Below are 27,864 nucleotides of genomic sequence, written 5' to 3' on the forward strand. Positions count from 1 at the left end.
GGATATTTCAGACCTAAATCTCCTTATTATGTGTTTTCTACCAAGGTGTTTAAATATGCTGAAATTAGGTATTAAATATGCTGAAGTAATGACAGACTATAGTAAGTTCCAAATAGTTATTTCCTTTTTGTATTTAATCTCATGTTAGAAAACCGTTTCTTATAAAATTCAAGTTAGCAAACAAAGATCATCTTTCTTAAGTTCTGTGGAGGCAATGCCAATTTGTAACATATGTCTTTTCTGTTTTAAATTCATATGTCTTTTATGTTTTAGGGTTATATAATAGCTAGTAAAATGTCTTCTACTTTATACTTAGTAATGCCATAATTATTAGTGATGTAAAATTTAATCAATTTGTCTCATATAAATACAGGTAGCTAATTTTTTATGGAAGTAACACACAGTTGGCAAAGTGCCAATCAACTAGCATTTATTTATTACCAACTATGTGCCTTGAAACATGGAGGTAGAAGGAAAAACAGCTCTTAATGAGCTCAAAATACAGATGGAGAGAAAAGGTAACTGTGGTAAAACAGAGAACAATATATACTCAAGTGCTAAACTATATCATACAATAAAACTAAGACTAGTCAAAAAGGGAAAAGATATCCACTGTGGTCTGACATTAAAAGCTATGAAACATTACAAATTAATTCTAGTCAATAATTTACTATAATTATTCAATAAAATATTGACTAATAGTTTAAAATTTCATAAATAAGTAGGAAATTAGACTATTTTTCTTTTTCATGAAGGCACTTCACAAGTTGAAATATCAGTCCCTGGATTATAACAAGTTTAGTATGTGTATGTTTGTGCTCAGCTATACATGTTCCTAAGAATGTGATTGAAAGCTTTTTATTTTTCCTTTGAGGGTAAGGATTGTATCTTTAATTTTTTTCTTACTTTTGTTTCTAAAGCCTATATGGTAAATGCTGAGTAAATGGGGACCTTCTAGACTAAACCTCCTATAAAGCAGTAAATGCATCTTACTCATTTATGCAACAGCTACATGTTTCTGAATGAATCTATGCTAAAAGAACTGATTATAATTAATCACTAAGTAGCTGTTTCCATCTCATTTACTTATGCTTAGTTTCTATTCTCCAGTAGTATGGCTGTCCCCACCTCTGTGCCTCCATTTTTATTGTAGCTTTTAATTTTGAAAATCTTTAAAGACTCACAAGAAGTTATAAAAATAGTAATAGGGGAGCTGTGTATCCATCATCCACATTCCCCAAAGAGATCTCACACAACTACAGCAAATTATTATCAAAGCCAGGAAATTGATATTGTGTGCATTTTGAATTGGGGGGAAAAAACAAAATCAGGGTTCCCAAGAAGCTAAAGTGAGGTAATTGATATGGAGCTGATGCTGACCTTATTTTAATTCTTTTCTTCTTTTCCCCTCTGTTTTTAAATTCTAGTTTTCTAAGATATCCTATCAAGTTCTATTATTTAGAAAAAAATTAGAACAAAGTAAAATCTTTACTCTTTAGTAAATATGTACTAAAACCTAAACAGTGGTATAGGGAATGGGATTATAGCAGGCTTATGAATTTACATTCCTGTGATGTTTAAGGTTTGATGTTTTATTTTTTTTCCCCAAGCAATAGCTTATTTTAGTTTTGTCATCAGAAAACTCAGTAATTAAGGAATAAAACAAAAACAATTTTGAATGATAAACCATCCAGGAATGCGTGTGGTAAGCCAGTAGAGAATTACTAAAGGGAATAAAAGAACTGAACCATGTTACTCAGTTTCACAATCCCTCGTCATTTTCTAATTACTGATATGTAAAGTATTTGAAGCATATTTGAACAAGTGTTTCAGTAACAACATGCTCAATGAAATGTTTAAAAGAACTCCAGTTTTCCTGGAAAAGATTGTTAACTTTCCAAATATAAATCAGCCATCTGGCAGAGAAATGTTTAAGATTTTGGAGTTTGGTATACCTATTGCCATTTCAGCTTGAAAGATAAATACGTTTAATTAGGAACAGATAAACCCATAGGTATTTCATCTGCCTTCAGTAATTAGTAGTCAGATGTATTTTAGATAAATAAAAGTACACTGGTTCTTCTGAAGTCATCTGCCTTGCAGCATTTTATATGTTGTCTTATGAAAAAAAAAAGATTTGATATGCAAAGCACAATGTATTTTTAATGGGTTTTTTTCCTTCTTAATTCCCCCATTATTTCTAAGATGCCAGTGTAGTTGGGAAAAAGTTTAGTTATAAAATTTAATTTTATTGCTACAAAAGACATGGGGATGTGTTTTTCCCAATCTTTTTACTTTACAAATAGTTTTAGATACCCTTAATATGCTCTTTGGCCATAAAACCAGGTTTTGAACACAGGCCTACTGACTTCATTTCACGCTGTCCTGCTTCTCATCTCCTCTGGAACTGGTCAATTTTGGTAATCTAGAAACTTAAACCCTTGTCTTTGACCACATCCTCACTACCTTCTGGGCTTCCCCGATGGCTCAGATGGTAAAGAATCTACCTGCTATGTGGGAGACCTGGGTTCTATCCCCAGGTCAGGAAGGTCCTCTGGAGAAGGGAATGGCAACCCACTCCAATGTTTTTGCCTAGAGAATTCCATGGACAGAGGAGCCTGACAGGCTACAGTCTATGGGATCACAAAGAGTCAGACATGGCTGAGTGACTAACACTTTCACTTTTCTTTTCACTACCTTCCACTTCTCTTATTTATACCTCACCTGAGATGCTACAAATTTGATTGCTCTTACTTTAGAATTCATGAACCCCTTATGACTTCATCTGACTTCTCACCCTGCCTGGCCTATTTGCGCATGATCAGTCATTTAAAAAACTACCTTCTTTATTATCAATGAAAAAATAATTTTTTGACAATGAATGTGTGTGAAAATAACGTAAGAGTTACAAAGTTTCCTGACCTTAGCTTACTTGTTATTCCAGAATCTTCTCAACTCTTGTCTATATATATAATCTCCAACCCTGATCTTGATTCATCATATTTTTGCTGCAGAATAAAGTCATAGTCAGATTAATAGGGTTTGGGACATATTTTTGCTGCATAATTTCATCTAGGCTCTAACTTCTCTCTATAAAATCTGTGAAAAAATTTTAATCCCTTTTTCAAATCTTTTGTATTCTTCTTGAACTGTCAAGTTGTTTTTTACATCTAGACTCTTACTCTCAGCATTTAGACTTGATTCATTTTTGTCTTTTTAGTCACTTTTCAGCACAAGCTGCTTTTAGGGAAATTCCCTGGAAGTTCCCTTGATACTGATGAAGATATTTCAGTCCTCTCCTTCATGCAGACTGCTGGGTGACATTTTTCCTAAGCCATTACCAAGAAAAGTTGTTACTTTCTAAAAATTGACGTATAGTTGATGTACAGTATTATATATTACAAATGTACAGTATAGTGATTCATGATATTTAAAGGTTATATTCAATTTATAGTTATAAAATATTGGCTATATTCCCTGTATATTCCAATGTGTCCTTATAGCTTATTTTACACATAATAGTTTGTACCTCTTAATTCCCTACCACTGTATTGCCCGTCCCCTTTCCCTCTCCCCATGGGTAACCAGTAGTTTCTTCTCTGAATCTCTGAATCTGTTTCTTTTTTGTTATATTCATTAGTTTGTTTTATTTTTTAAATTCCACATATAAGTGATATCAAACAGCCTTTGTCTTTATCTGTCTGACTTCTTTTACTAAGCATAATACACTCCAAGTCCATGTATGTTGTTGCAAATGGCAAACTTTCCTTCTTCTTAATGACTGAGTAGCATTCCATTGTATATGTATATCACGTCCTCTATATGCATTCATCTGTTGGTGGACACTTAGGTTGCTTCTATATCTTGACCATTATAAATAGTGCTGGTGTGAACATTGGATGCACGTATCTTTTCAAATCTGTGTTTTTGTTTTGTTTCAGTTATGTACTTAGGAGTGGAATTGCTGAGTCATATGATAGTACTAGGGCTTCCCTGGTAGCTCAGTTGATAAGGAATCAGCCTGCCATTCAGGAGACCCTGGTTTCATCCCTGGATTGGGAAGATCCCCTGGAGGAGGGCATGGCAACCCACTCCAGTATTCTTGCCTGGAGAATCCCCATGGACAGAGGAGCCTGGCAGGCTACAGTCCATGGGGTCACAAAGAGTCGGACACGACTGAGCAACTAAGCACAGCACAGCACACGTGATAGTACTGTGTTTAGTTTTTTGAGAAACCTCCATACTGTTTTCAATAATATTAGGCTACAGGAATTTACATTGCCATCATTATATGAGGGGTTCATTTTCTCTACATTCTCACCAGCATTTGCCATTTGTGTTCTCTTTTCTGATAGCCATTGTGACAGATGTGAAGTGTTATCTCACTGTGGTTTTGATTTGCATTTTCCTGATGATTAGCGATGTTGAACACTGTGTGCCTCCTGGCCATCTGCATATCCTCTTTAGAAAAAGATATATTCAGGTTTTGTGCCCAACTTAAATCATATTTTTAAAAAAGATTTAAATATTTATCTTTGGCTGTTCTGGGTCTTAGTTGCAGCACGTGGAATCTTCAGTCCTTGCAGCATGCAAATTCTTAGTTGTGCCATGTGAGATCTTACTCCTTGACCAGGACTTGAACCTGGGCCCCCTACATTAGGAGTGTGGAGTCTTAGCCACTGGATCACCAGGGAAGTCCCTAATCAGCTTTTTAAAAAAAAAATATTGAGTTGTATGGGCTGTTTATATATTTTGGATATTAACCCCTTATTGGTCATATCATGTGCAAATATTTTCTCCCATTTAACAGGTTGTCTTCTTATTTTGTTGATGGCTTCCTTTGCTATGCAAAAGCTTTTAAGTTTAATTAGGTACCATTTGTTTGTTTTTGCTCTTCTTTATCTTAGGAGACAGATCTAAAAAAATATTGCTACAGTTTATATCACAGAGTGTTCTATGTATTTTCCTTTAGGAGTTTTGTTTCCAGGCTTATACTTAGGTCTTTAATACATTCTGAATTTATTTTTGTTTTTGTATGAGAAAATATTCTTATTTCATTATTTTACATGTAGCTGTTCAGTTTTCTCAGCACCAGTTGTTGAAGAGACTGTCTTTTCTCCATTGTATATTCTTGCCTCCTTTCTTATACATTAATTGAGCATGGATTTATGTCTGCATTATCAATTCTGTTCCATTGATCTATGTGTGTATTTTTTGTGTCGAGACCATACATTTTGATGATATGATACTATAGCTTTGTAGTATTGTCTGAAGACAGGGAGCATGAGTACTCTACCTCTGTTCTTCTTTCTCAAGATTGCTTTGGCTATTCCAGATCTTTCGTGTTTCCATAAAAATTTTATTTTATTTTGGCCACACTGCACAGCTTGTGGTATCTTAGTTCCCTGACCAGGGATTGATTCAGGCCTTCAGTGGTGAAAGCATGGAGTCCTAATCCCTGGACCACCAGGGAATTCCCTCCATACAAATTTTAAAATTATTTGTTCTATTGCTGTGAAAAATACCATTGGTATTTTGATAAGTATTGCATTGAATCTATACCTTGCCTAGAGTTAAAGTGATAGTCACTCAGTCGTGTTTGACTGTTTGTGACCCCATGGACTAGATAGTGCATGGAATTCTGCAGGCCAGAATACTGGAGTGGGTAGCCTTTCCCTTCTCCAGGGGATCTTCTCAACCCAGGCATCATACCCAGGTCTCCAGCATTGCAGCTGGTTTCTTTACCAGCTCAGCCACAAGGGAAGCCCAAGAATACTGGAGTGGGTAGCCTATCCCTTCTCCAGCAGATCTTCCCAACCCAGGAATCAAACCAGGGTCTCCTGCATTGCAGGCGGATTCTTTAACAACTGAGCTACGAGGGAAACCCTCATAGTTAAATGAGTTAAAATCGTCATTTTAACAATATTAATTCTTCCAGTCCAAGAACGTGGTACGTCTTTTCATCTGTTTGTGTTATCTTCATTTTTTTCATCAGTTGCTTATAGTTTTCCAACTGTGGGTCTTTTACCTTCTTCAGTTCAGTTCAGTCCAGTCACTCAGTCATGTCCGACTCTTTGCAACTCCATGAATTGCAGCACGCCAGGCCTCCCTGTCCATCACCAACTCCCAGAGTTCACTCAAACTCACATCCATCAAGTTGGTGATGCCATCCAGCCATCTCATCCTCTGTCGTTCCCTTCTCCTCCTGGATCCCCTCCTCCCAGTCCCTCCCAGCATCAGAGTGTTTTCCAATGAGTCAACTCTTTGCATGAGGTGGCCAAAGTAGTGGAGCTTCAGCTTTAGCATCATTCCTTCCAAAGAACACCCAGGTCTGATCTCCTTCAGAACGGACTGGTTGGATCTCCTTGCAGTCCAAGGGACTCTCAAGTCTTCTCCAACATCACAGTTCAAAAGCATCAATTCTTCGGCTCTCAGCTTTCTTCACAGTCCAACTCTCACATCCATACATGACTACTGGAAAAACCATAGCCTTGACTAGACAGACCTTTGTTGGCAAAGTAATGTCTCTGCTTTTGAATATGCTATCTAGGTTGGTCATAACTTTCCTTCCAAGGAGTAAGCGTCTTTTAATTTCATGGCTGCAATCACCATCTGCAGTGATTTTAGAGCCCCAAAAAATAAAGTCTGGCACTGTTTCCACTGTTTCCCCATCTATTTCCCATGAAATGATGGGACCAGATGCCATGATCTTCGTTTTCTGAATGTTGAGCTTTAAGCCAACTTTTTCACTCTCCTCTTTCACTTTCATCAAGAGGCTCTTCAGTTCCTCTTCACTTTCTGCCATAAGGGTGGTGTCATCTGCATATCTCAGGTTATTGATATTACCTCCTTAGATAGGTTTATTCCCAGGTATTTTGTTCTTTTTGGTGCAATAATAAATGAGATTATTTCCTTCTTTTTTTATGTACATTGTTTTTAATTTTATTTATTTATTATTGGCTATGCTGGGTCTTCTTTACTGCAGTCACTTATTTCTAGTTGCAGGGAGCAGAGGCTGCTTTCTAGTTGCAGGGCATGGGCTTCTCATTGCAGTGGCTTCTCTTGTTGCAGAGCACAAGCTCTAGGGCATGCAAGTTTCAGTAGTTGTGGCATGTGGGCTCAGTATTTGCAGCTCTCAAGCTCTAGAGCGTAGGCTCAATAGTTGTGGCACACAGGCTCAGCTGCTCTGTGGCATGTTGGATCCTCCTCGATCGGGGATTAAACTCACGTCTCCTGCATTGCCACTGAGCCACCAGGGACTTCTTTTTCTGATAGTTCATTGTTAGTGTATAGAAAAACAACAGATTTCTGTGTATTAATTTTATGTCTGCAGCTTTACCAAGCTCTACCAAATTCACTGGTAAGGTCTAGTAGTTTTCTGGTGGCATCGTTAGGATTTTATATGTATAGTGTTTGTCATCTGCAAAGAGTGACAGTCTTCTTCCTTTTAAATTTAAATTCCTTTTGTTTTTTTTTTTGTCTGAATTCTATGACTAGGACTTCCAATACTATATTAAATAAAAATAGTAAGAGTTTGCATCCCTGTGTTGTTCCTAATCATTGAGGAAATGCTTTCAGCTTTTCACTGTTTTAGTATGATGTTAACTGTCTGCTAAGTCTGCTAAGTCACTTCAGTTGTGTCCAACTCTGTGCGACCCCATAGACGGCAGCCCACCAGGCTCCCCTGTCCCTGGGATTCTCCAGGCAAGAACACTGGAGTGGCTTGCCATTTTCTTCTCCAATGCATGAAAGTGAAAAGTGAAAGTGAAGTCACTCAGTCGTGTCCGACCCTCAGTGACCCCATGGACTGCAGCCTTCCAGGCTCCTCCATCCATGGGATTTTCCAGGCAAGAGTACTGGAGTGGGGTGCCATTGCCTTCTCTGGATGTTAACTGCGGGTTGTCATTAATGACTGTCATTATATGAGCATATGTTCCCTCTGTTCCAACTTGAGAAAAATGTCATAAACAAATGTTGTTGTTGTTCAATCACTAAGTCATGTCCAATTCTTTGCAACCCTGTGGACTACAGTATGCCAGGCTTCCCTGTCCTTCACTATCTCCCAGAATTTTCTCAGACTCATGTCCTTTGATTAGGTGATGCTATCCAGCCATCTCATTGCCTGTCACCCCCTTTTCCTTCTGCCCTCAAACTTTCCCAGCATCAGAGTCTTTTGCAATGAGTTGGCTCTTTGCATAAGGTGGCCAAAGTTTTGGAGCTTCAGCTTCATCATCAGCCCTTCCAAATGAATATTTCAGGGTTAATTTTCCTTAGGATTGACTGGCTTGATGTCCTTGCTATCCAAAGGACTCTCAAGAGTATTCTCCAGTGCCACAGTTTGAAAGCATCAATTCTTTGGTACTCAGCCCTCTCTTCGGTCCAACTCTCACATTTGTACATAACTACTGGAAAAACCATCAGATCAGATCAGATCAGTCGCTCAGTCGTGTCCGACTCTTTGCGACCCCATGAATCGCAGCACGCCAGGCCTCCCTGTCCATCACCAACTCCCGGAGTTCACTCAGACTCACGTCCATCGAGTCAGTGATGCCATCCAGCCATCTCATCCTCTGTCATCCCCTTCTCCTCCTGCCCCCAATCCCTCCCAACATCAGTCTTTTCCAATGAGTCAACTCTTCGCATGAGGTGGGCCAAGTACTGGAGCTTCAGCTTTAGCATCATTCCTTCCAAAGAAATCCGAGGGCTGATCTCCTTCAGAATGGACTGGTTGGATCTCCTTGCAGTCCAAGGGACTCTCAAGAGTCTTCTCCAACATCACAGTTCAAAAGCATCAATTCTTTGGCGCTCAGCCTTCTTCAGAGTCCAACTCTCACATCCATACATGGACCATTGGAAAAACCATAGCCTTGACTAGACGGACCTTTGTCGGCAAAGTAATGTCTCTGCTTTTGAATATGCTATCTAGTTGGTCAGAACTTTCCTTCCAAGGAGTAAGCGTCTTTTAATTTCATGGCTGCAGTCTCCATCTGCAGTGATTTTGGAGCCCCAAAAAATAAAGTCTGACACTATTTCCACTGTTTCCCCATCTATTTCCCATGATGTGATGGGACTGGATGCCATGATCTTCGTTTTGTGAATGTTGAGCTTTAAGCCAACTTTTTCACTCTCCACTTTCACTTTCATCAAGAGGCTTTTTAGTTCCCCTTCACTTTCTGCCATAAGGGTGGTGTCATCTGCATATCTGAGGTTATTGATGTTTCTCCCAGCAAGCTTGATTCCAGCTTGTGTTTCTTCCAGTCCAGCGTTTCTCATGATGTACTCTGCATGTAAGTTAAATAAACAGGGTGACAATATACAGCCTTGACGTAGTCCTTTTCCTATTTGGAACCAGTCTGTTGTTCCATGTCCAGTTCTAACTGTTGCTTCCTGACCTGCATACAGATTTCTCAAGAGGCAGATTAGGTGGTCTGGTATTCCCATCTCTTTCAGAATTTTCCACAGTTTATTGTGATCCACACAGTCAAAGGCTTTGGCATAGTCAATAAAGCAGAAATAGATGTTTTTCTGGAACTCTCTTGCTTTTTCCATGATCCAGCAGATGTTGGCAATTTGATCTCTGGTTCCTCTGCCTTTTCTAAAACCAGCTTGAACGTCTGGAAGTTCACGGTTCACATATTGCTGAAGCCTGGCTTGGAGAATTTTGAGCATTACTTTACTAGCATGTGAGATGAGTGCAATTGTGCGGTAGTTTGAGCATTCTTTGGCATTGCCTTTCTTTGGGATTCGAATGAAAACTGACCTTTTCTAGTCCTGTGTCCACTGCTGAATTTTCCCAATTTGCTGGCATATTGAGTGCAGCAGTTACACAGCATCATCTTTCAGGATTTGAAATAGCTCTTCTGGAATTCTGTCACCTCCACTAGCTTTGTTCGTAGTGATGCTTTCTAAGGTGCACTTGACTTCACATTCCAGGGTGTCCGGCTCTAGGTCAGTGATCACACCATCATGATTATCTTGGTCGTGAAGATCTTTTTTCTACAGTTCTGTGTATTCTTGCCATCTCTTCTTAATATCTTCTGCTTCTGTTAGGTCCATACCATTTCTGTCCTTTATCGAGCCCATCTTTGCATGAAATGTTCCCTTGGTATCTCTAATTTTCTTGAAGAGATCTCTAGTCTTTCACATTCTGTTGTTTTCCTCTATTTCTTTGCATTGATCACTGAGGAAGGCTTTCTTATCTCTTCTTGCTATTCTTTGGAATTTTGCATTCAGATGCTTATATCTTTCCTTTTCTCCTTTGCTTTTCACTTCTCTTCTTTTCACAGCTATTTGTAAGGCCTCCCCAGATAGCCATTTTGCTTTTTTGCATTTCTTTTCCATGGGGATGGTCTTCCTCCCTGTCTCCTGTACAATGTCACGAACCTCAGTCCATAGTTCATCAGGCACTCTATCTATCAGATCTAGGCCCTTAAATCTTATTTCTCACTTCCACTGTATAATCATAAGGGATTTGATTTAGGTCATACCTGAATGGTCTAGTGGTTTTCCCTACTTTCTTCAATTTAAGTCTGAATTTGGCAATAAGGAGTTCATGGTCTGAGCCACAGACAGCTCCTGGTCTTGTTTTTGCTGACTGTATAGAGCTTCTCCATCTTTGGCTGCAAAGAATATAATCAATCTGATTTTGGTGTTGACCATCTGGTGATGTCCATGTGTAGAGTCTTCTCTTATGTTGTTGGAAGAGGGTGTTTGTTATGCCCAGTGTATTTTCTTGGCAAAACTCTATTAGTCTTTGCCCTGCTTCATTCCATATTCCAAGGCCAAATTTGCCTGTTACTCCAGGTGTTTCTTGACTTCCTACTTTTGCATTCCAGTCCCCTATAATGAAAAGGACATACTCTATAGCTTTGATTATATGGACCTTTGTCAGCAATGTGAAGTCTACTTTTTAATACACTGTCTAGATTTGTCATAGCTTTTCTTCTTTTAGTTTAATGGCTGCCGTCACTGTCAACACTGATTTTTGATCCCAAGAAAATAAAGTATGCCACCATTTCCACTTTTTCCCCATCTATTAGCCATGAAGTGCTGGGACCAGATGCCATGATCTTAGCTTTTTGAATGTTGAATTTTTAAGCCAGTTTTTTTACTCTCTTTCTTTACCTTCATCAAGAGGCTCTTTAATTCCTCTTCCCTTTCTGCCATTAGCATAGTATCATCTACATATCTGAAAATGTTAATACTTCTTCTGGCAATCTTGAATCTAGCCTGTGACTCTAGCCTAGCATTTTTCGTGATGTATTCTGCAGAGAAGTTAAATAAGCAGGGTGACAATATACAGCCTTGACACACTTCTTTCCCAATTTGGAAACAGTCCATTGTTCCATTAAGGTTCTAACTGATGCTTCTTGACCTGCATACAGGTTCCTGGTGGTCTGGTATTCCCATCTCTTTAACAATTTCCCACAGTTTGTTGTGATCCACACAGACAAAGGCTTTAGCGTAGTCAGTGAAACAGAAGTAGATGCTTTTCTGGAATCCCCTTGCTTTCTCTGTTTCCAGCGAATGTTGGCAATTTGATCTGTGGTTCCTCTGCCTTTTCTAAATCCAACTTGTACATCTGGAAGTTCTTGGTTCTCATACTGTTGAAGCCTAGCTTGAAGGATTTTGAGCTTTGCCTTGTTATCATGTGAAATGAGCGCAATTGTATGATAGTCTGAACATTGTTTGGCACTGCCCTTCTTTGAAATTGGAATGAAAACTGACCTTTTCCCATCTTGTGGCCACTGCTGAGTTTTCCAAATTTGCTGACAAATTGAGTGCAGCACTTTAACAGCATCATCTTTTAGGATTTGAAATAGCTCATCTGGAATTCCATCACCTCCACTAGCATGTAGTAATGCTTCCTAAGGCCCACTCGACTTCACATTCCAGTATGTCTGGCTCTAGGTAAGTAACTATACCATGATGTTTATCGAGGTCATTAAGACCTTTTTGTACAATTCTTCTGGGTATTCTCCCCCTCCCCCCTTTTTTTTATAATTTTAAATTTATTTATATTCTGCTTGAAGGATACTTGCTTTACAGAATTGTGCTGGTTTATGCTAAACATTAACATAAATCAGCCATAAGTATACATATGTCCCTTCCCTCTTGATCCTCCTCTCATCTTCCTGCCCATCCCACCACTCTAGTTGTTACAGAGTCCTGGTTTGAGTTCTCTGAGTCATACAGCAAATTCCCATTGGCTATGTGTTTTACATATGGTAATGTAACTTTCCATGTTACTATCTCCCACCCTCTCCTTCTTCCCGCTACCCCCATGTCCAAAAGTCTGTTTTTTGTGTCTGTGTCTTGATTGCTGTTGCTGCTGCTTCAGTCGTGTCCAACTGGGCAACCCCATGGACGGCAGCCCACCAGGCTCCCCTGTCCATGGGATTTTCCAGGCAAGAGTATTGGAGTGGGTTGCCTTTACCTTCTCCCTGTGTCTTGATTGCTGCCTTGCAAATAATTTCATCGGTACCATCTTTCTAGATTCCATATATATGCCTTAATGTATTTGTTTTTCTCTTTCTGACTTACTTCCCTCTGTATAATAGGCTCTGGATTCATCAACCTCATTAAAATTGACTCAAATGTGTTCCTTTTTATGGCTGAGTAATATTCCATTGTGTATATGTACCACAACTTCTTTATCCATTCATCTGTTGATGGACATCTAGGTTGCTTCCATATCCCAGCTGTTGTACATAGTGCTGCAGTGAGCTTTGGGGTACATGTGTCTTTTTCAATTTTGGTTTCCTCAGGATATATGCCTAGTAGTGATATTGCTGGGTAGTATGGTGGTTTTATCCTAAGGAATCTCCATACCATCTTCCATAATGGCTGTATCAATTTACATTTCCATCAACAGTGAAAGAGAGTTCCCTTTTCTCCACACCCTCTTCAGCATTTATTGTGTGTAGACTCTGGTGATGGCCATTCTGACTGGTCTGAGGTGATATCTCTTTTTATAGTTTTGATTTGCATTTCCTAATAATGAGTGATGTTGAGCATCTTTTCTTGTGTTTGTTAGTCATCTGTATGTCTTCTTTGGAGAAATGTCTTTTTCCCACTTTTTGATTGGGTTGTTTGTTTTTCTGGTATTGAATTGTATGAGCTGCTTATATATTTTGGATATTACTCCTTTTTCAGTTTTTTCATTTGCTATTATTTTCACCCATTCTGAGGGTTGTCTTTTCACTTTGTTTATAGTTTCCTTTGCTGTGCAAAAGCATTTAATTAGGTCCCATAATCATATAGGATTTTTGAGCACAAACATAAAAATATGGTTTTTTTAATTTCCATTATTTTATTCCATTTTATTTCCATATATTGATTTTTATTTCCATTCTTGTAGGAGGTGGGTCAGGGAGAATCTTGTGATTTTTGTCATAGATTGTTTTGCCTATATTTTCCTCTAAGGGTTTTTTAGTTTCTGGTCTTCATTTAGGTCTTTCATCCATTTTGAGTTTATATTTGTGTATGGTGTTAGGAAGTGTTTTAATTTTATTCTTTTACATGCAGCTGTCCAGTTTTCCCAGTACCACTTATTGAAGAGGCTATCTTTGCCCCATTGTATATTCTTGCCTCCTTTGTCAAAAATAAGGTACCCATAGGTGCATGGATTTATCTCTGGGCTTTCTATCTTGTTCCATTGGCCTATATTTCTGTTTTTGTGCCAGTACCATACTGTCTTTTGACTGTACCTTTGTAATATAGTCTGAAGTCAGGAAGGTTGATTCCTCCAACTCCATTCTTCTTTCTCCAGATTGATTTGGCTATTCAGGGTCTTTTGGTAATTTGGTAGGGATCACATTGAATCTGTAGATTGTGTTTGGTAGTATAGTCATTTTCACAATATTGATTCTTCCTACCCAGGAACATGGAATATCTCTCTATCTGTTTATGTCCTCTTTGATTTCTTTCATCAGTGTCTTACAATTTTCTTTTTTTTTTTTTATTTTATTTTTAAACTTTACAATATTGTATTAGTTTTGCCAAATATCAAAATGAATCCGCCACAGGTATACCTGTGTTCCCCATCCTGAACCCTCCACCCTCCTCCCTCCCCTACCCTCCCTCTGGGTCGTCCCAGTGCACCAGCCCCAAGCATCCAGTACCGTGCATCGAACCTGGACTGGCGACTTGTTTCATACATGATATTATACATGTTTCAATGCTATTCTCCCAAATCTCCCCACCCTCTCCCTCTCCCACAGAGTCCATAAGACTGATCTATACATCAGTGTCTCTTTTGTTGTCTCGTACACAGGGTTATTGTTACCATCTTTCTAAATTCCATATATATGCATTAGTATACTGTATTGATGTTTTTCTTTCTGGCTTACTTCACTCTGTATAATAGGTTCCAGTTTCATCCATCTCATTAGAACTGATTCAAATGTATTCTTTTTAATGGCTGAGTAATACTCCATTGTGTATATGTACCACAGCTTTCTTATCCATTCATCTGCTGATGGGCATCTAGGTTGCTTCCATGTCCTGGCTATTATAAACAGTGCTGCGATGAACATTGGGGTACACGTGTCTCTTTCCCTTCTGGTTTCCTCCGTGTGTATGCCCAGCAGTGGGATTGCTGGATCATAAGGCAGTTCTATTTCCAGTTTTTTAAGGAATCTCCACACTGTTCTCCATAGTGGCTGTACTAGTTTGCATTCCCACCAACAGTGTAAGAGAGTTCCCTTTTCTCCACACCCTCTCCAGCATTTATTGCTTGTAGACTTATGGATTGCAGCCATTCTGACTGGCATGAAATGGTACCTCATTCTGTATACAGTTCTTTTGTCTCCTTAGGTAGGCTTATTCCTAGATATTTTATTCTTTTTGTTGCAGTGGTGAATGGAGTTGATTCCTTAATTTCTCTTTCAGATTTTTTCATTGTTAGTATATCAAAATGCAAGTGATTTCTGTGTATTGATTTTTGTATCCTATGACTTTGCTAAATTCACTGATTAACTCTAGTAATTTTCTGATAATATCTTTAGGGTTTTCCACGTATAGTAGCATGTCATCTGCAAACAGGGAAAGTTTTACTTCTTCTTTTCTGATCTGGATTCCTTTTATTTCTTTTTCTTCTTTGCTTGCCATAGCTAGGACTTCCAAAATATGTTGACTAATAGTGGTGAGAGTTGGTAACTTTATCTCATTCCTGATCTTGGAATGCTTTCAGTTTTTCACCACTGAAAAACCAGTGTTTGCTGTGGGCATATCATATACGGCCTTTACTATGTTGAGGTAGGTTCCTTCTATGCCCATTTTTTGAAGAATTTTTAATCATAAATGTGTACTGAATTTTGTCAAAGGTTTATTCTGCATCTATTGAGGTTATCATATGGTTTTTATCTTTCAATTAGTTTATATGGTGTATCACATGGATTGATTTGCGAGTATTAAAGAATCCTTGCATCCCTGGGATAAACCCAACTTGATCATGGTGTATGATTGGCCACCTCTTCTTAATCTCTTCTCTTTCTGTTAGGTTCTTGCTGTTTCTGTCCTTTATTGTGCCCATCTTTGCATGAAATGTCCCCTTGGTATCTCCAATTTTTTTTTTTTTAAAGACCTCCTCTAGTCTTTCGCATTCTATTATTTTCCTCTATTTCTTTGTATTATTCACTTAAGAAGGCTTTCTTATCTCTCCTTGCTTTCTCTGGAACTCTGCATTCATTTGGGTATGTCTTTCTCTTTCTCCTTTGCCTTTTGCTTCTCTTCTCTTCTCAGCTGTCGTAAGCCCTCCTCAGACAACTATTTTGCATTTTTGCATTTCTTTTTCTTAGGGATGGTTTTGGTCACCGCCTCCTGTACAGTTTACTGTCTGTCAGATCTATATTTTGAATCTTTTCATCACTTCCACTGTAAAATCATAACAGATTTGATTTAGGTCATACCTGAATGGCCTAGTGGTTTTCCTTACTTTCTTGAATATAAGTTTGAATTTTGAAGCAATGAATTCATGATCTGAGCCACAGTTAGCTCCAGATCTTATTTTTGCTGACTGTATAGAGCTTCTCCATCTTCAGCTGAAAAAATATAATCCATCTGATTTTGATATTGAGCATCTGGTGATGTCCATGTGTAGAGTCATCTCTTGTGTTGTTGGAAGAGGGTCTTAGCCATATTCTGTTTGCCTTTACCTTGCTTAATTTTGTACTTCTAGGTCAAACTTGCCTGTTACTCCAGGTATCTCTTGACTTCCTCTGTTTGCATTCCAGTCTCCTATGATGAAAAGGACATCTTGTTTTGATGTTAGTTCTAGAAGATCTTGGAGGTCTTCATGCAACCATTCAAGTTCAGCTCTTTGACATTATTCGTTGGGACATAAACTTTGATTATGGTGTTGTTGAATGGTTTCCCTTGGAACAAACCAAGATCATTTTGTCATTTTTGAGATTGCACCTATGTACTGCATTTTGGACTCTCTTGTTGACTGTAAGGACTGCTCCATTCTTTCTAAGGGATTCTTACCCACAGTAGTAGATATAATGGGTATCTGAATTAAATCGATTTTGAATTTTTCAAAAGCCTTTTCTACAAGTATTGGGTTTCAGAAATTACAAAATCTTTGCATACCTAGGGTAAATCCCACTTGATCATGGTGCATGATCCTTTTACCATATTATTGTATTTAGTCTGCAGTTATTTGATTTACTAGTATTTGGTTGAGGATTTTTGCATCTATGTTCATCAGTGATAATGGTCTATAATTTTCTTTTTTGTAGTATCTTTGTCTGGTTTCGGTGTTAAGGTGATTCTGGCTGCAAAGGATAAGTTCAGAAATGTTCCTTCCTCTGCAGTTTTTTGGAATACTATAAAATGAATAAGCATTAACTCTTCTGTAAACTTTGATAGACTTCATTCATGAAGCCATCTGGTCCTAGATTTTGTTTCTTAGGAGTTTTAAAATTACTGATTTAGTTTGCTTACTGGTAATTGATCTGTTCATATTTTCTATTTCTTCCTGGTTCAGTCTTGGGAGATTGTACCTTTTTAAAAATGTGTCCATTTCTTTGAGGTGGTTCATTTTATTGGCATGTAGTTTAATAGTGGTCGCTCATGAATCTTTAGATGTCAGTTTTAAATTCTTCTGTTTCAATTCTGATTTTATGGATTTGGTTTCTCTCCTTTGTTTCTTAATATATATGGCTAAAGATTTATCAATTTTGCTTATCTTTTCAGAGAGCCTTTAGTTTCATCATTCTTTTCTATTGATTTTTTAGTCTCTATTTTATTTCTTCTCTGATCTTTATGATTTCTTTTCTCCTGCTAACTCTGTGTTTGTTTATTCTTCTTTTTCTAGTTCCTTTAAGTGTAAAGTTAGGTTGTTTGAGATTTTCTTTTCTGATTTAGCTTTTATAAGTGTAAATTTCCCTCTTAGAACAGATTTTGCTAAATCTTATAAATTTCAAATCATCGTGTTTTCATTTGTCTTTAGATATGTTTCTATTTCCTGTTTGACTTCTCCAGCGATGCATTATTTAGTACTTTATTGTTTAGCCTCCATGTGTTTGTATTTTTTGTAGTTTTTCTTTTTTTGTAGTTGAGTTCTAGTCTCACAACATTGTGGTCAGAAAAGATGCTTCACATGATTTCAGTTTTCTTAAATTTACTGAGGATTGTTTTGTGGCCAGCATGTGATCTATCCTGGAGAATGTTCCATGTGCACTTGTAAAGAATGTATATTCTGCTGCACAATATTCAGATGAATATTCTATGTATATATCAATTAAGTCCATCATTTCTAATGTGTCATTTTAGGCTTATTGATTTTCTGTCTGGATGATCTGTTCATTAATGTAAGTAGGACGCTAAAGTCCCCCACTAGAATTGTGTTACTGTTGATATCTCCCTTTATGTCTGTTAATATTTGCTTTATGTATTTAAATGTTCCTATGTTGGGTGCATATGTTGTTACATATGTTTACGATTGTATCTTCTTCTTGGATTAATCCCTTGACCATTATGTACTATCCTTCTTTGTTTCTTGTAACAGTCTTTATTTTAAAGTCTATTTTGTCTGATATAACTTTTGCTACCTCACCTTATTTTTTTTTTACTTCCACCCCCTCACTTTCAGTCTGTGTATATCTTTAGATCTGAAGTGAGTCTCTTGTAGGCAGCATCTTTTGGGTCTTAGTTTTATATCCATTCAGCTACTCTGTGTCTTTTGATTGGAGCATTCAGTACATTTACATTTAAAGGAATTATTGATACATATGTTATTATTGCCATTTTGTTAATTATTTTGGAGTTGTCTTGTGGGCCTTTATTTTTTCCTTTCTTCTTCTTTTATTCTCTTGTGATGTGATGACTGTCTTTAGAGTTATATTTGGATTCTTTTTTCTTTTTGTGTGTATATGTATTATAGATTTTTGGTTTGTGGTTACCATGAGGTAAATAGGTATATGAGTATGTGTATTGTTGCTGATACCACAATGTCAGATGCATCTTAACCACCCTGCATTTGTACTCTCCTTCTCTCATGATACTGTTATTTTATCATATTTTACATCCAAATGGTTTCTATATTCCTTACCTGCTTATTGTGGATATCAGTGGTTTTACTACTTTTGTCTTTTAATCTTCATGCTAGCTTTGTGCATGGATGGTCCTGGGGTTATTTCCAGACTACTGGAAGGCAGAGCAGGTCTTGGAGTCTAGTTGCAGGATCCAGGGATTCTAGAGCTGGTGTCAGATTACTGCCAGTGGTAGGTGGGTTTCTGACACAGAGCCTGGGGAGTCCAGAAGCTTGAACTGGCCTGCTAGTGGGCAGAATCAGGGCTAAGTTTGTCTCAGGGCAGGGTATGGCCTTTTGGTCAATGATCTGGGTCTGAAGGCTGCAGGATTGTGGTTTTTTTGCATGTGGTGCCTGCCCATGGTGGGAGGAGGAAGTTCCTGGGCCCTCTGTTGGTAAGGGCTGTGTCCAGAGGCAGCTACAGGCTCATGGGGTCTTCAGGCAGCCTGTCTGCTGATGGGTGGCCCAGTTAGTTGCATGGCCTAAGGCGTCCCAGGACTGGTGACTATAGTTTGTTGGGGCATGGCTGGGTCCTAGGGCTAACTAGAGGGAGGATTCCACAATGACATGTGCCAACACCAATGTCCACCTGGTAGAAGGAGCTCCCTAGAATGGTTGCCACTGGTGTCTTTGTGCCCAGGGTGAGCTGCAATTGCCTCCTACCTCTCTGAGAGAATCTCCGAAACCAGCAGTTAGATCTGACCCAGGTCCCTATGAATATGACTTTTATTTTGAGATCCTGGAAGGTGTGAGATTTTGTGGGCACGCTTTACAAGTGAAGTCTGTATTTTCCCCAGTCCTCTGGTAGCTTCCAAAAGTAAGCTCCACTGACATATTCAAAAGCAGAGGCATTACTTTGTCAACAAAGGTCCATCTAGTCAAGACTATGGTTTTTCCTGTGGTCATGTATGGATGTGAGAGTTGGACTGTAGAGAAAGCTGAGCACCGAAGAATTGATGCTTTTGAACCGTGGTGTTGGAGAAGACTCTTGAGAGTCCCTTGGACTGCAAGGAGATCCAACCAGTCCATTCTGAAGGAGATCAGCCCTGGGATTTCTTTGGAAGGAATGATGCTAAAGCTGAAACTCCAGTACTTTGGCCACCTCATGCAAAGAGTTGACTCATTGGAAAAGACTCTGATGCTGGGAGGGATTGGGGGCAGGAGGAAAAGGGGATGAGAGGGGATGAGATGGCTGGATGGCATCACTGACTTGATGGACGTCAGTCTGAGTGAACTCTGGGAGTTGGTGATGGACAGGGAGGCCTGGAGTGCTGCAATTCATGGAGTCGCAAAGAGTCGGACACGACTGAGCGACTGAATTGAACTGAACTGAACTGACCTTCAAAGCCAAATAAATGCTCTGAGGGTTCATCTTCCTGGTACAGGACCCCTAGAATGGGGAGCCTAACATGGGCTCAGATCTCATACTCTTGTGGGAGAACCTCTGTTGTGGAATTATTCTCCAGTTTGTGTATATCCACCTAGGGGTTCCGACCTTGACTATATTGCAAGTCCACCTGTCCTACTCATCCTGATGTGGTTCCTTCTTTTGTCTTTAATTGTAGAGGATCTTTTCTGGTAGGTTCTGGTCTTTTTCATCAGTGGTTGTTCTGCTTATCATTGTTATTTTGATGTGCTCATGAGAGGAGGTGAACTCATCCCTGATAGATTATTATAAGATAATGGGTATAATTCTCTGTGCTATACAATATAGTGCTGTTGCTTATCTGTTTTGTACATAGTAATTTGTATCTGTTAATTGAATATCCCTAATTTGTCCCTCCCCCTACCCTTTCCCCTTTGGTAACCCCAAGTTTGTCTTCTGTGTCTGTTTATGTTTTATATATGCATTCATTTGTGTTACTGTTTAGATTCCACATGTAGATTATTTCATACAATATTTGTCTTTCTCTGTCTGACTTATTGTATTCAGCAAATATTGCTTAAGTCTCTCCCTGTTGCTACAGATGGCAATATTGCTTTCTTTTTATGGTTGAGTAATATTCCCTTATGTATATTCTGTGTCTTTTTAAACCAGTCATCTGTTGATGTATACTTGGAATCAACCCAGTTGTGGCTAGTTTGTTTTTAATCTACATGCACTATAAACATTGTGGCTGATTATCAACAAAATGAAGCTTCTGTTGTACTGGATTAGGTTTAGTCACTCAGTCATGTCTGACTCTTGTGATCCCATGGACTATAGGCTCCTCTGTCCATGGCATTCTCCAAGGCAAGAATACTGGAGTGGTTTGTCGTTTCCTTCTCCAGGAGATCTTCCCAACCCAGGGATCAAACCTTGGTCTCCTGTATTGCAATCTCTTTACCAACTGAGCCACCAGCGAAGCCCATAGACCAGTTGTGCTGAGGAAGTGCTAATTTTCTTTGGATGTTAGGAGCACAGAAACAAACAGAATGGTATGGACAAAAATGCATCCAATCCTTTTTTTAAAGCAAATTTAACTGATAATTCAGTATAATCACAACCATAAAAAGTCTTATGAAGGCAAATCATGGAGGAAGTAATGATCAATTTTTCCACAGTCATAATAGAAAATTCTTTAATGCCTGTTATATGCCAGGCTGTGTACTTATTCATTGAATAAATACATTTTAGCCACCTACTGTGTGCTAGGTACTTAAATAGACTCTGATAAACAAAATGGACATACTACCTACCTTTATTTCATATTCACACTAACTCTACACCAGATATGTTATGGTTACTTAAATTGAAAATCAGAAGTGTTAACTAGTCCAGAATTGCAGAGTTAACCGTCTGGAATTACACAGCCAGTAAATGATAGAGGGCTTCCCTCATGGCTCAGCTGGTAAAGAATCCACCAGCAATGCAAGAGACCTGAGTTCAATCCCTGGGTTAGGAAGATCTCCTGGAGAAGGGAACAGCTACTCACTCCCATATTCTGGCCTGGAGAATTCCATGGAATGTATAGTCCATGGGTCACAAAGAGTCAGACATGACTGAACAAGTTTCACTTTCTTTCATTAAATTGTAGAGCTAGGATATGAATTCAGGTCTGTGTGGTTCCACAGACCACATTTTTCCTTAAAGCTACAATAATGTGTTCAAATATATGACTGAAGTAAGGGGGTGCAAACACATACAAAGATACAAAAAGGCATGAAACACAATAATATGCATTGCCTAAATGAACTCTGTTGTTTTATCTGGCTTAGATAATCTTGGCTAAATTGTTGCTGCAGTCTCATCTTTGCCCTCCTACAGTCTATTCAAAACATAGCAGCTAGAGTGACCTTAAAATACAAATCCTATTCAGTTACTCTTCCTGTACAGACCCTCCAGTGGAGTGCCTCCTCCCATACCCCATCCCTCCTACCTAACTTGAAGTATCCATAGGCATTGTTATCAGTTTGGTATGTATTCTTTCAACTTTGAGTATTCGTTTGCAACCTTTTTATTTAAATAGGATCATACTGCACATATTATTCTGCAGATTGCTTGTATTTTCAGTTGAATGCCCTATGTTCCTAACATAAAAATCTATATTCCCTTGATATATATTGTTACAAAGTAGAATGAGGAAAGCTGTGTTATTGATTCCAAATTACACAACTCTTTTATCATGTTGCTATATGATGATTTGATTTTATATTCATAAAACTAGCAGCATCTTTTATAACAATTGCCTTCTTGTATCTGCAGCATGAAATAACTTACTTTAAAAAATTACTGTTGCCATAGGAGTAAAATATTTGTCATGTTGCTAGATTCATTATTAGAGCATAGATTCTTAAATTATAGCTAATTGTTAGAATTTCTTCTTTTATTATAGTTAACTTCCAGTTGAATACTTTCAACTGCTCTTGCCGGCGCTCTTTAGTAGACATGTTAAGGCTATGTAAAGTAAAATGAAAAACTGAGAGCCGATCATGGAAGCAAGGGACTTGGCTTTACTCATTCAAGGCTATTAAATAAGTGAATTGTGCCACTGTGGGTAAAGACTGCAAACTACAGCCTCATATTTGCTTTTGATGGAAAATATGATTTTCAATATATTCTATTTCATTTATTTCCTTATTTTAGTTGTTTTGGATTTAATATATTAAAATCTTTTAATTTTAATTACAGTCTCGAGTTATAGCTGTGCTTGATTGGGAGCTTTCAACCATTGGTCATCCTTTGTCAGACTTGGCTCATCTCTCGATGTTCTACTTTTGGCCAAGGACTGTTTCATTGGGAAATCAAAGCCATCATTTGCAAGAAAACATAGGTATGAAAACATAATGTTGCCTAAATTTCTATTAAGGTAAAATCGTCTTTATTTCTTTCCATAATTAACAAAAGATAATTTTATAATCTTAGATAAACAGCTTTTATTTGTTTTTCGAAATGTTTTTAAATCATCTTTATTAATTTTTTTAAAGTGTGCCATTCTACTTTTAGTAATTTGTGACAAAATATAATCATTTCTATATACTATTCTTTTGGAAATAAATACTTGGAACATGTTTTGCTTTGTAGAAAAGTGGTTTTATATTCAATTTTATATGTAATATGACATTTCAAATTATTCACCCTGACATTTTTATTAAAGTTTATAGTATGTACTGTTTTTATAGGGATACCATCAATGGAAGAACTGATTTCAATATATTGCCGCTGCAGGGGAATTAATTCTAATCTTCCTAACTGGAATTTCTTTCTTGCCCTTTCATTTTTTAAAATGGCTGGAATAGCACAGGTAATTAATTTTTTAATATGTGTTTCACTATTACTTACTGATGTACTCTTGAAAATATTTTTGGTTTTGTGGGGTGGTACATTCTTTCTGTTTTTTTGGCCATGTAGTCACTTGGCTTGTGGAATCTTAATTCCCTAACCAGAGATTGAACCCAGGCCCTGGCAGTGGAAGCAGAGAATCCTAACCACTGGACCAGAGAATTCCCTTATATTAATATCTTTAGATCAATTTATTTTCCACAATGGCAAATACCAAACATGGATAAAATATAAATCCAGAGTTTACAGAATAGGAATTTGGCAAGGGAAAAGGTTGAGTAGCAAATGTGGTATAACAGACTAAAAAGATGGAGGAATGGAGAGAAAAAGACATAATGACAAAAAGAAAAAAGTATGTGAAAATTGGTTATTTCCTGAATATCAGTATAAGAAAGAGCTAAACTCCTAATGTGATATCTGATTCAGATTGTAAAGCCATTTATTAATCAGGGCTGATGGTGAGGAAAGAATTATCATTATATTTCCCAAAGCCTAGCACAGTACCTAGCATACAGCAGCCTCTTAATTATGTTTTTGAGTGAAGATAAGCAAAACTGTCTATTTTCCTAATAATATGACAAATTTTGAGAGAAAATTGAACATAAGTACAGTTTTTCTTTTAACTTACAGTTTAAACAAATGCATTCTTCATTATACTACCTCATTAAACTAATTCTTCATTAACCTAAGTTTGAATCTTTGTTTATTTAAGAAATTAAGATGCTTCATCACTGGCAAGGGGTTAGGATTTATAAGAAGAACAAGTAAATAAGAGATTTTAGAAACAAAAGGAATGGGAAAAAAAAGATTAAGGAAAATTATGGTTATTTTTCCCTGTCCTCAGAGTCCATGCTGTCCTCCAATACCTGAAATATCTTCAAAGAAATTGTTGTGTTCATCTCATCCTGTAGTTTAGAATCATATTAATCATATTAATTAATCTTGTTGCTTGGATGGATTTCTCACAATAAGGTTTATGGTATGTTTCTGTATTTGTCAGTTTCCACAAAAAAGATACCAAATAGGCTTTCAAATTAAAATGGATTTTCATTTCAAATGAAAACTTGACATAGTTTATGATTGAAATTAATATGTCATAAACTACTATATGTCATAAACTATATAGTAGTAACTTTAGAGATGATCATAACATTCCATACTAACTGCCACTGCTAAGTTACTTCAGTCGTGTCTGACTCTGTGCAGCCCCATAGACGGCAGCCCACCAAGCTCCCCCGTCCCTGGGATTCTCCAGACAAGAACACTGGAGTGGGTTGCCATTTCCTTCTCCAATGCTTGAAAGTGAAAAGTGAAAGTGAAGTCTCTTAGTCATGTCTGACCCTTAGTGACCCCATGGACTGCAGCCCACCAGGCTCCTCCGTCCATGGGATTCTCCAGGCAAGAGTACTGGAGTGGGGTGCCATTGCCTTCTCCATCCATACTAACTAGAAATGTGGAATTGGAAATGATGGAAAGACTGTTACAGTGTTAATATTGTATAAAGAATTTTTAGATCTTTAGATCTAATTTCATTAGTGAAATTCAGTTGATATTGTTTGGGGTAAGGGAACCAGAGAATATATTATGTTGGAAGCACAGAACATGGTGAGGTAAGAAAAAAAAAAGTTGAGCATTCCACAAACACTGTTCAAAGGAGAATGCTGCTGCTGCTGCTAAGTCGCTTCATTTGTGTCCGACTCTGTGTGACCCCATAGACGGCAGCCCACCAGGCTCCCCCATCCCTGGGATTCTCCAGGCAAGAATACTGGAGTTGGTTGCCATTTCCCTTCTCCAATGCATGAAAGTGAAAAGTGAAAGTGAAGTCTTATCGGACTCTTTCCCACCCCATGGACTGCAACCTACCAGGCTCCTCCGTCCATGGGATTTTCCAGGCAAGAGTACTGGAGTGGGGTGCCATCACCTTCTCTGTCAAAGGAGAATAGTTTCACCTAAATTAAAGGTCCAAAAAAATGAGATAAAATATTCTTAGAAGTCATTTCATTGTCTTCTTTTTGGTTTTATAATTTTTAATTTTATTTTTATTTCTTTAGTTTTTTTTTTTTCTCTACTATGAAGGTAGAACAGTGATCTTTAGAGATGATATAACTTGCCAATTTGGTATCTTTGGTAACTGCTGAAGTAATTTTGAAGTTTGGTTTGATTTCCAGCTATAATTCTGTTATGATGAGAGTATGTTAACCAGATGATAAGCGTGTAATACTTTCATTTGGAGTGGCATGATTTTTCCTGCATGTAAATTAATAGAATTGATAGTCTGATTTATATCTTAGTACTTTGTAAGTTTAGTGATTCACATAGCTGGAAAACTGGGAACACTGGATAGCTGAAGAATAGTTTTCATTGAATTTTAATCACTTTATGTTAATTTACTTATAGGGAATTTATCATAGATATCTTCTGGGAAATAATGCATCTGAAAATAGCTTTCAGTATGCCAATGTTGTGCAACCTCTGGCAGAAACTGGATTGCGGCTCTCAAAAAGGTAAGCAAAATATAGATTCCGTGTTTAACTCAAATAGAGCCTTTATTAGGTATGTGAGGGTCATAAGCTTTAGAAGGATAGGGATTGTTTTTATTGCTTACAACACAAAGATTACCGCTGCCAACCATGGTTATTCTTTTTTTTTTTTAGTAAATCTCTTTTATGCATGAAAATAAGTTGACTTCACATATAAAGAAATATCAATTTAATATTAAAAGGTTTCTCTTTTGCCAAGTTGAATTATAAACTTTTAAGGATATTGATAAAATTCTGAAACGTTCCCTTCTAATGTTTGTTACTTACATATACCTATTTAAAATTATGTATTATATAAGATAATTTATATCTTATGATTTATTAAGTCTAAAACTGTTGCTCTCTTCCATCATCAAATTGCATTAAACTGTACTGAGACATTTAGGCATCTTTTAATTCATATGTCCATTAGTGAGGCACTTCTGATGCATCTAATACACTTTTTCAAACCATACCTCCATCTAACAGGTGTGATGCAAGGGGAGGGTAAATTAGGGGACTGAGATTAACATATACACACTACAATATATAAAATAGATGATCAACAAGAACCTACTGTATAATGGAAGGAACTCTATTCAATATTCCCATAAGCTTTATGGGGAAAAAACATCTGAAAAAGAATAACTATATGTATATGTATAATTGAATCACTTTGGTATACCTGAAACTAACACATTGTAAACCAACTACTCTCCAATGTAAAATAAAAGTTAGAGAAAAAAAAAAAAGTGTGGTAAATAGTACTTACTGAATGCATGAATGATGTTGCCCCTGGAAATTTTGCCCAAGCCACAAGTTTCCATGACATCACCTTGGAAGTGCAAGTGTTAGTTGCTCTGTGTGTCTGACTCTTTACGACCCCAAGGACTGTAGCCCTCCAGGCTTCTCTGTCCATGGAATTTTCCACACAAAAATACTGGAGTGGGTTGCCATTTCCTTCTCCAGGAGAACTTCCCTACCCAAGGACTGAACCCAAAGCTCCTGCATTATAGGCAGATTCTTTACCACCTGAGCCACCAGGGAAGCCTGACATCACCTTAGGACCATTGTATTTTACACTTCATCTTATACATGAATATTTGTGATCTCTATAACATAACAAATGACAGTGCTGCTCTTCATAATGATCTTTAAAGGTCTTACTTAAAATGACATCCTGCAGTTGTATTTGTGAGGCAGATACTAGGAGTGTCTAATTCTATTTGTGTCCAATTTCTTTGCCTTCTTGTTTAGATATTTTGATGAGTGAATTCAATAAAGATTTTAAACTCCCATTGATTGAGGTCATGCCAGGCTATGTTTTCTCCAAAAAGTGCTTTAAGCACTAAGGTTTAATGTTCAAAATAAAGTGATTCTGCATTCCTCCCATAACCATGAAAGGTTAAAAAAAAAAAGCTCCAAAATATGGAAGCTCTTTCTGAGAGATATTTATGGGGAATTGGGGGAAGACTTCACATTCTATTCAGAAATCTGTAATAATAATTTTGGACATCTTTGTAACTTTTTTCTTTCTTTGTAATCTTTTTTTAAATAAAGATCTTTCAGCACTGCATATTCACAGACTGATACTACACGTCAATTGTTTGTACAGACTAGGACAGGTCAAGAAGTTCTTACTAGGGTGAAGCAGTTCATGAAACAACATATCCTCCCAGTGGAAAAGGTAAGTATACTATAAGTAAACAGAATGTATTTGTGCTTCAAGACTACTGATGAATTACTTCTTTTCTCTCTTCTTCTAGGAGTACCCTGCTATCATTTCTTTGCAGTCAGTCCTTACCTAGATGCCCCTTCTCACCTTAGCACTGAACTGCTACAGAGCCTAATCCCGAAAAATTCCCAGCTTCTATAATATGCCAAGGGGATGCCACATAAATCTGTAGAAGTAAAACTAAGTCAAAGGGAATTAGCTGCCTGTAAAGTTAAGATCTTTGAATAGAGTAAAACATTACTTTGAGCATCTTTTCCTAAGGCAGTGACTTTCAGCCTTTTTTTGCTTTATGAGCCCTTTTGAAAATTAAAAG

General features: G+C 37.6%; 1 protein-coding gene across 1 annotated transcript in view; it reads left to right on the top strand.

The window, feature by feature from the left end:
- Window positions 1-27,864, top strand: part of ACAD11 (acyl-CoA dehydrogenase family member 11) — a 119,037-nt gene that overhangs the window by 28,864 nt on the left and 62,309 nt on the right. Inside the window, exons 6-9 of the mRNA NM_001075893.2 lie at window positions 22,647-22,788; window positions 23,138-23,259; window positions 25,695-25,801; window positions 27,377-27,503. Of these exons, the coding sequence (NP_001069361.1) occupies window positions 22,647-22,788; window positions 23,138-23,259; window positions 25,695-25,801; window positions 27,377-27,503 (498 nt within the window). The remainder of the gene's footprint in view (window positions 1-22,646; window positions 22,789-23,137; window positions 23,260-25,694; window positions 25,802-27,376; window positions 27,504-27,864) is intronic.

The sequence above is a fragment of the Bos taurus genome, chromosome 1 (assembly GCF_002263795.3).
Source record: "Bos taurus isolate L1 Dominette 01449 registration number 42190680 breed Hereford chromosome 1, ARS-UCD2.0, whole genome shotgun sequence".
Classification (NCBI taxonomy): domain Eukaryota; kingdom Metazoa; phylum Chordata; class Mammalia; order Artiodactyla; family Bovidae; genus Bos; species Bos taurus.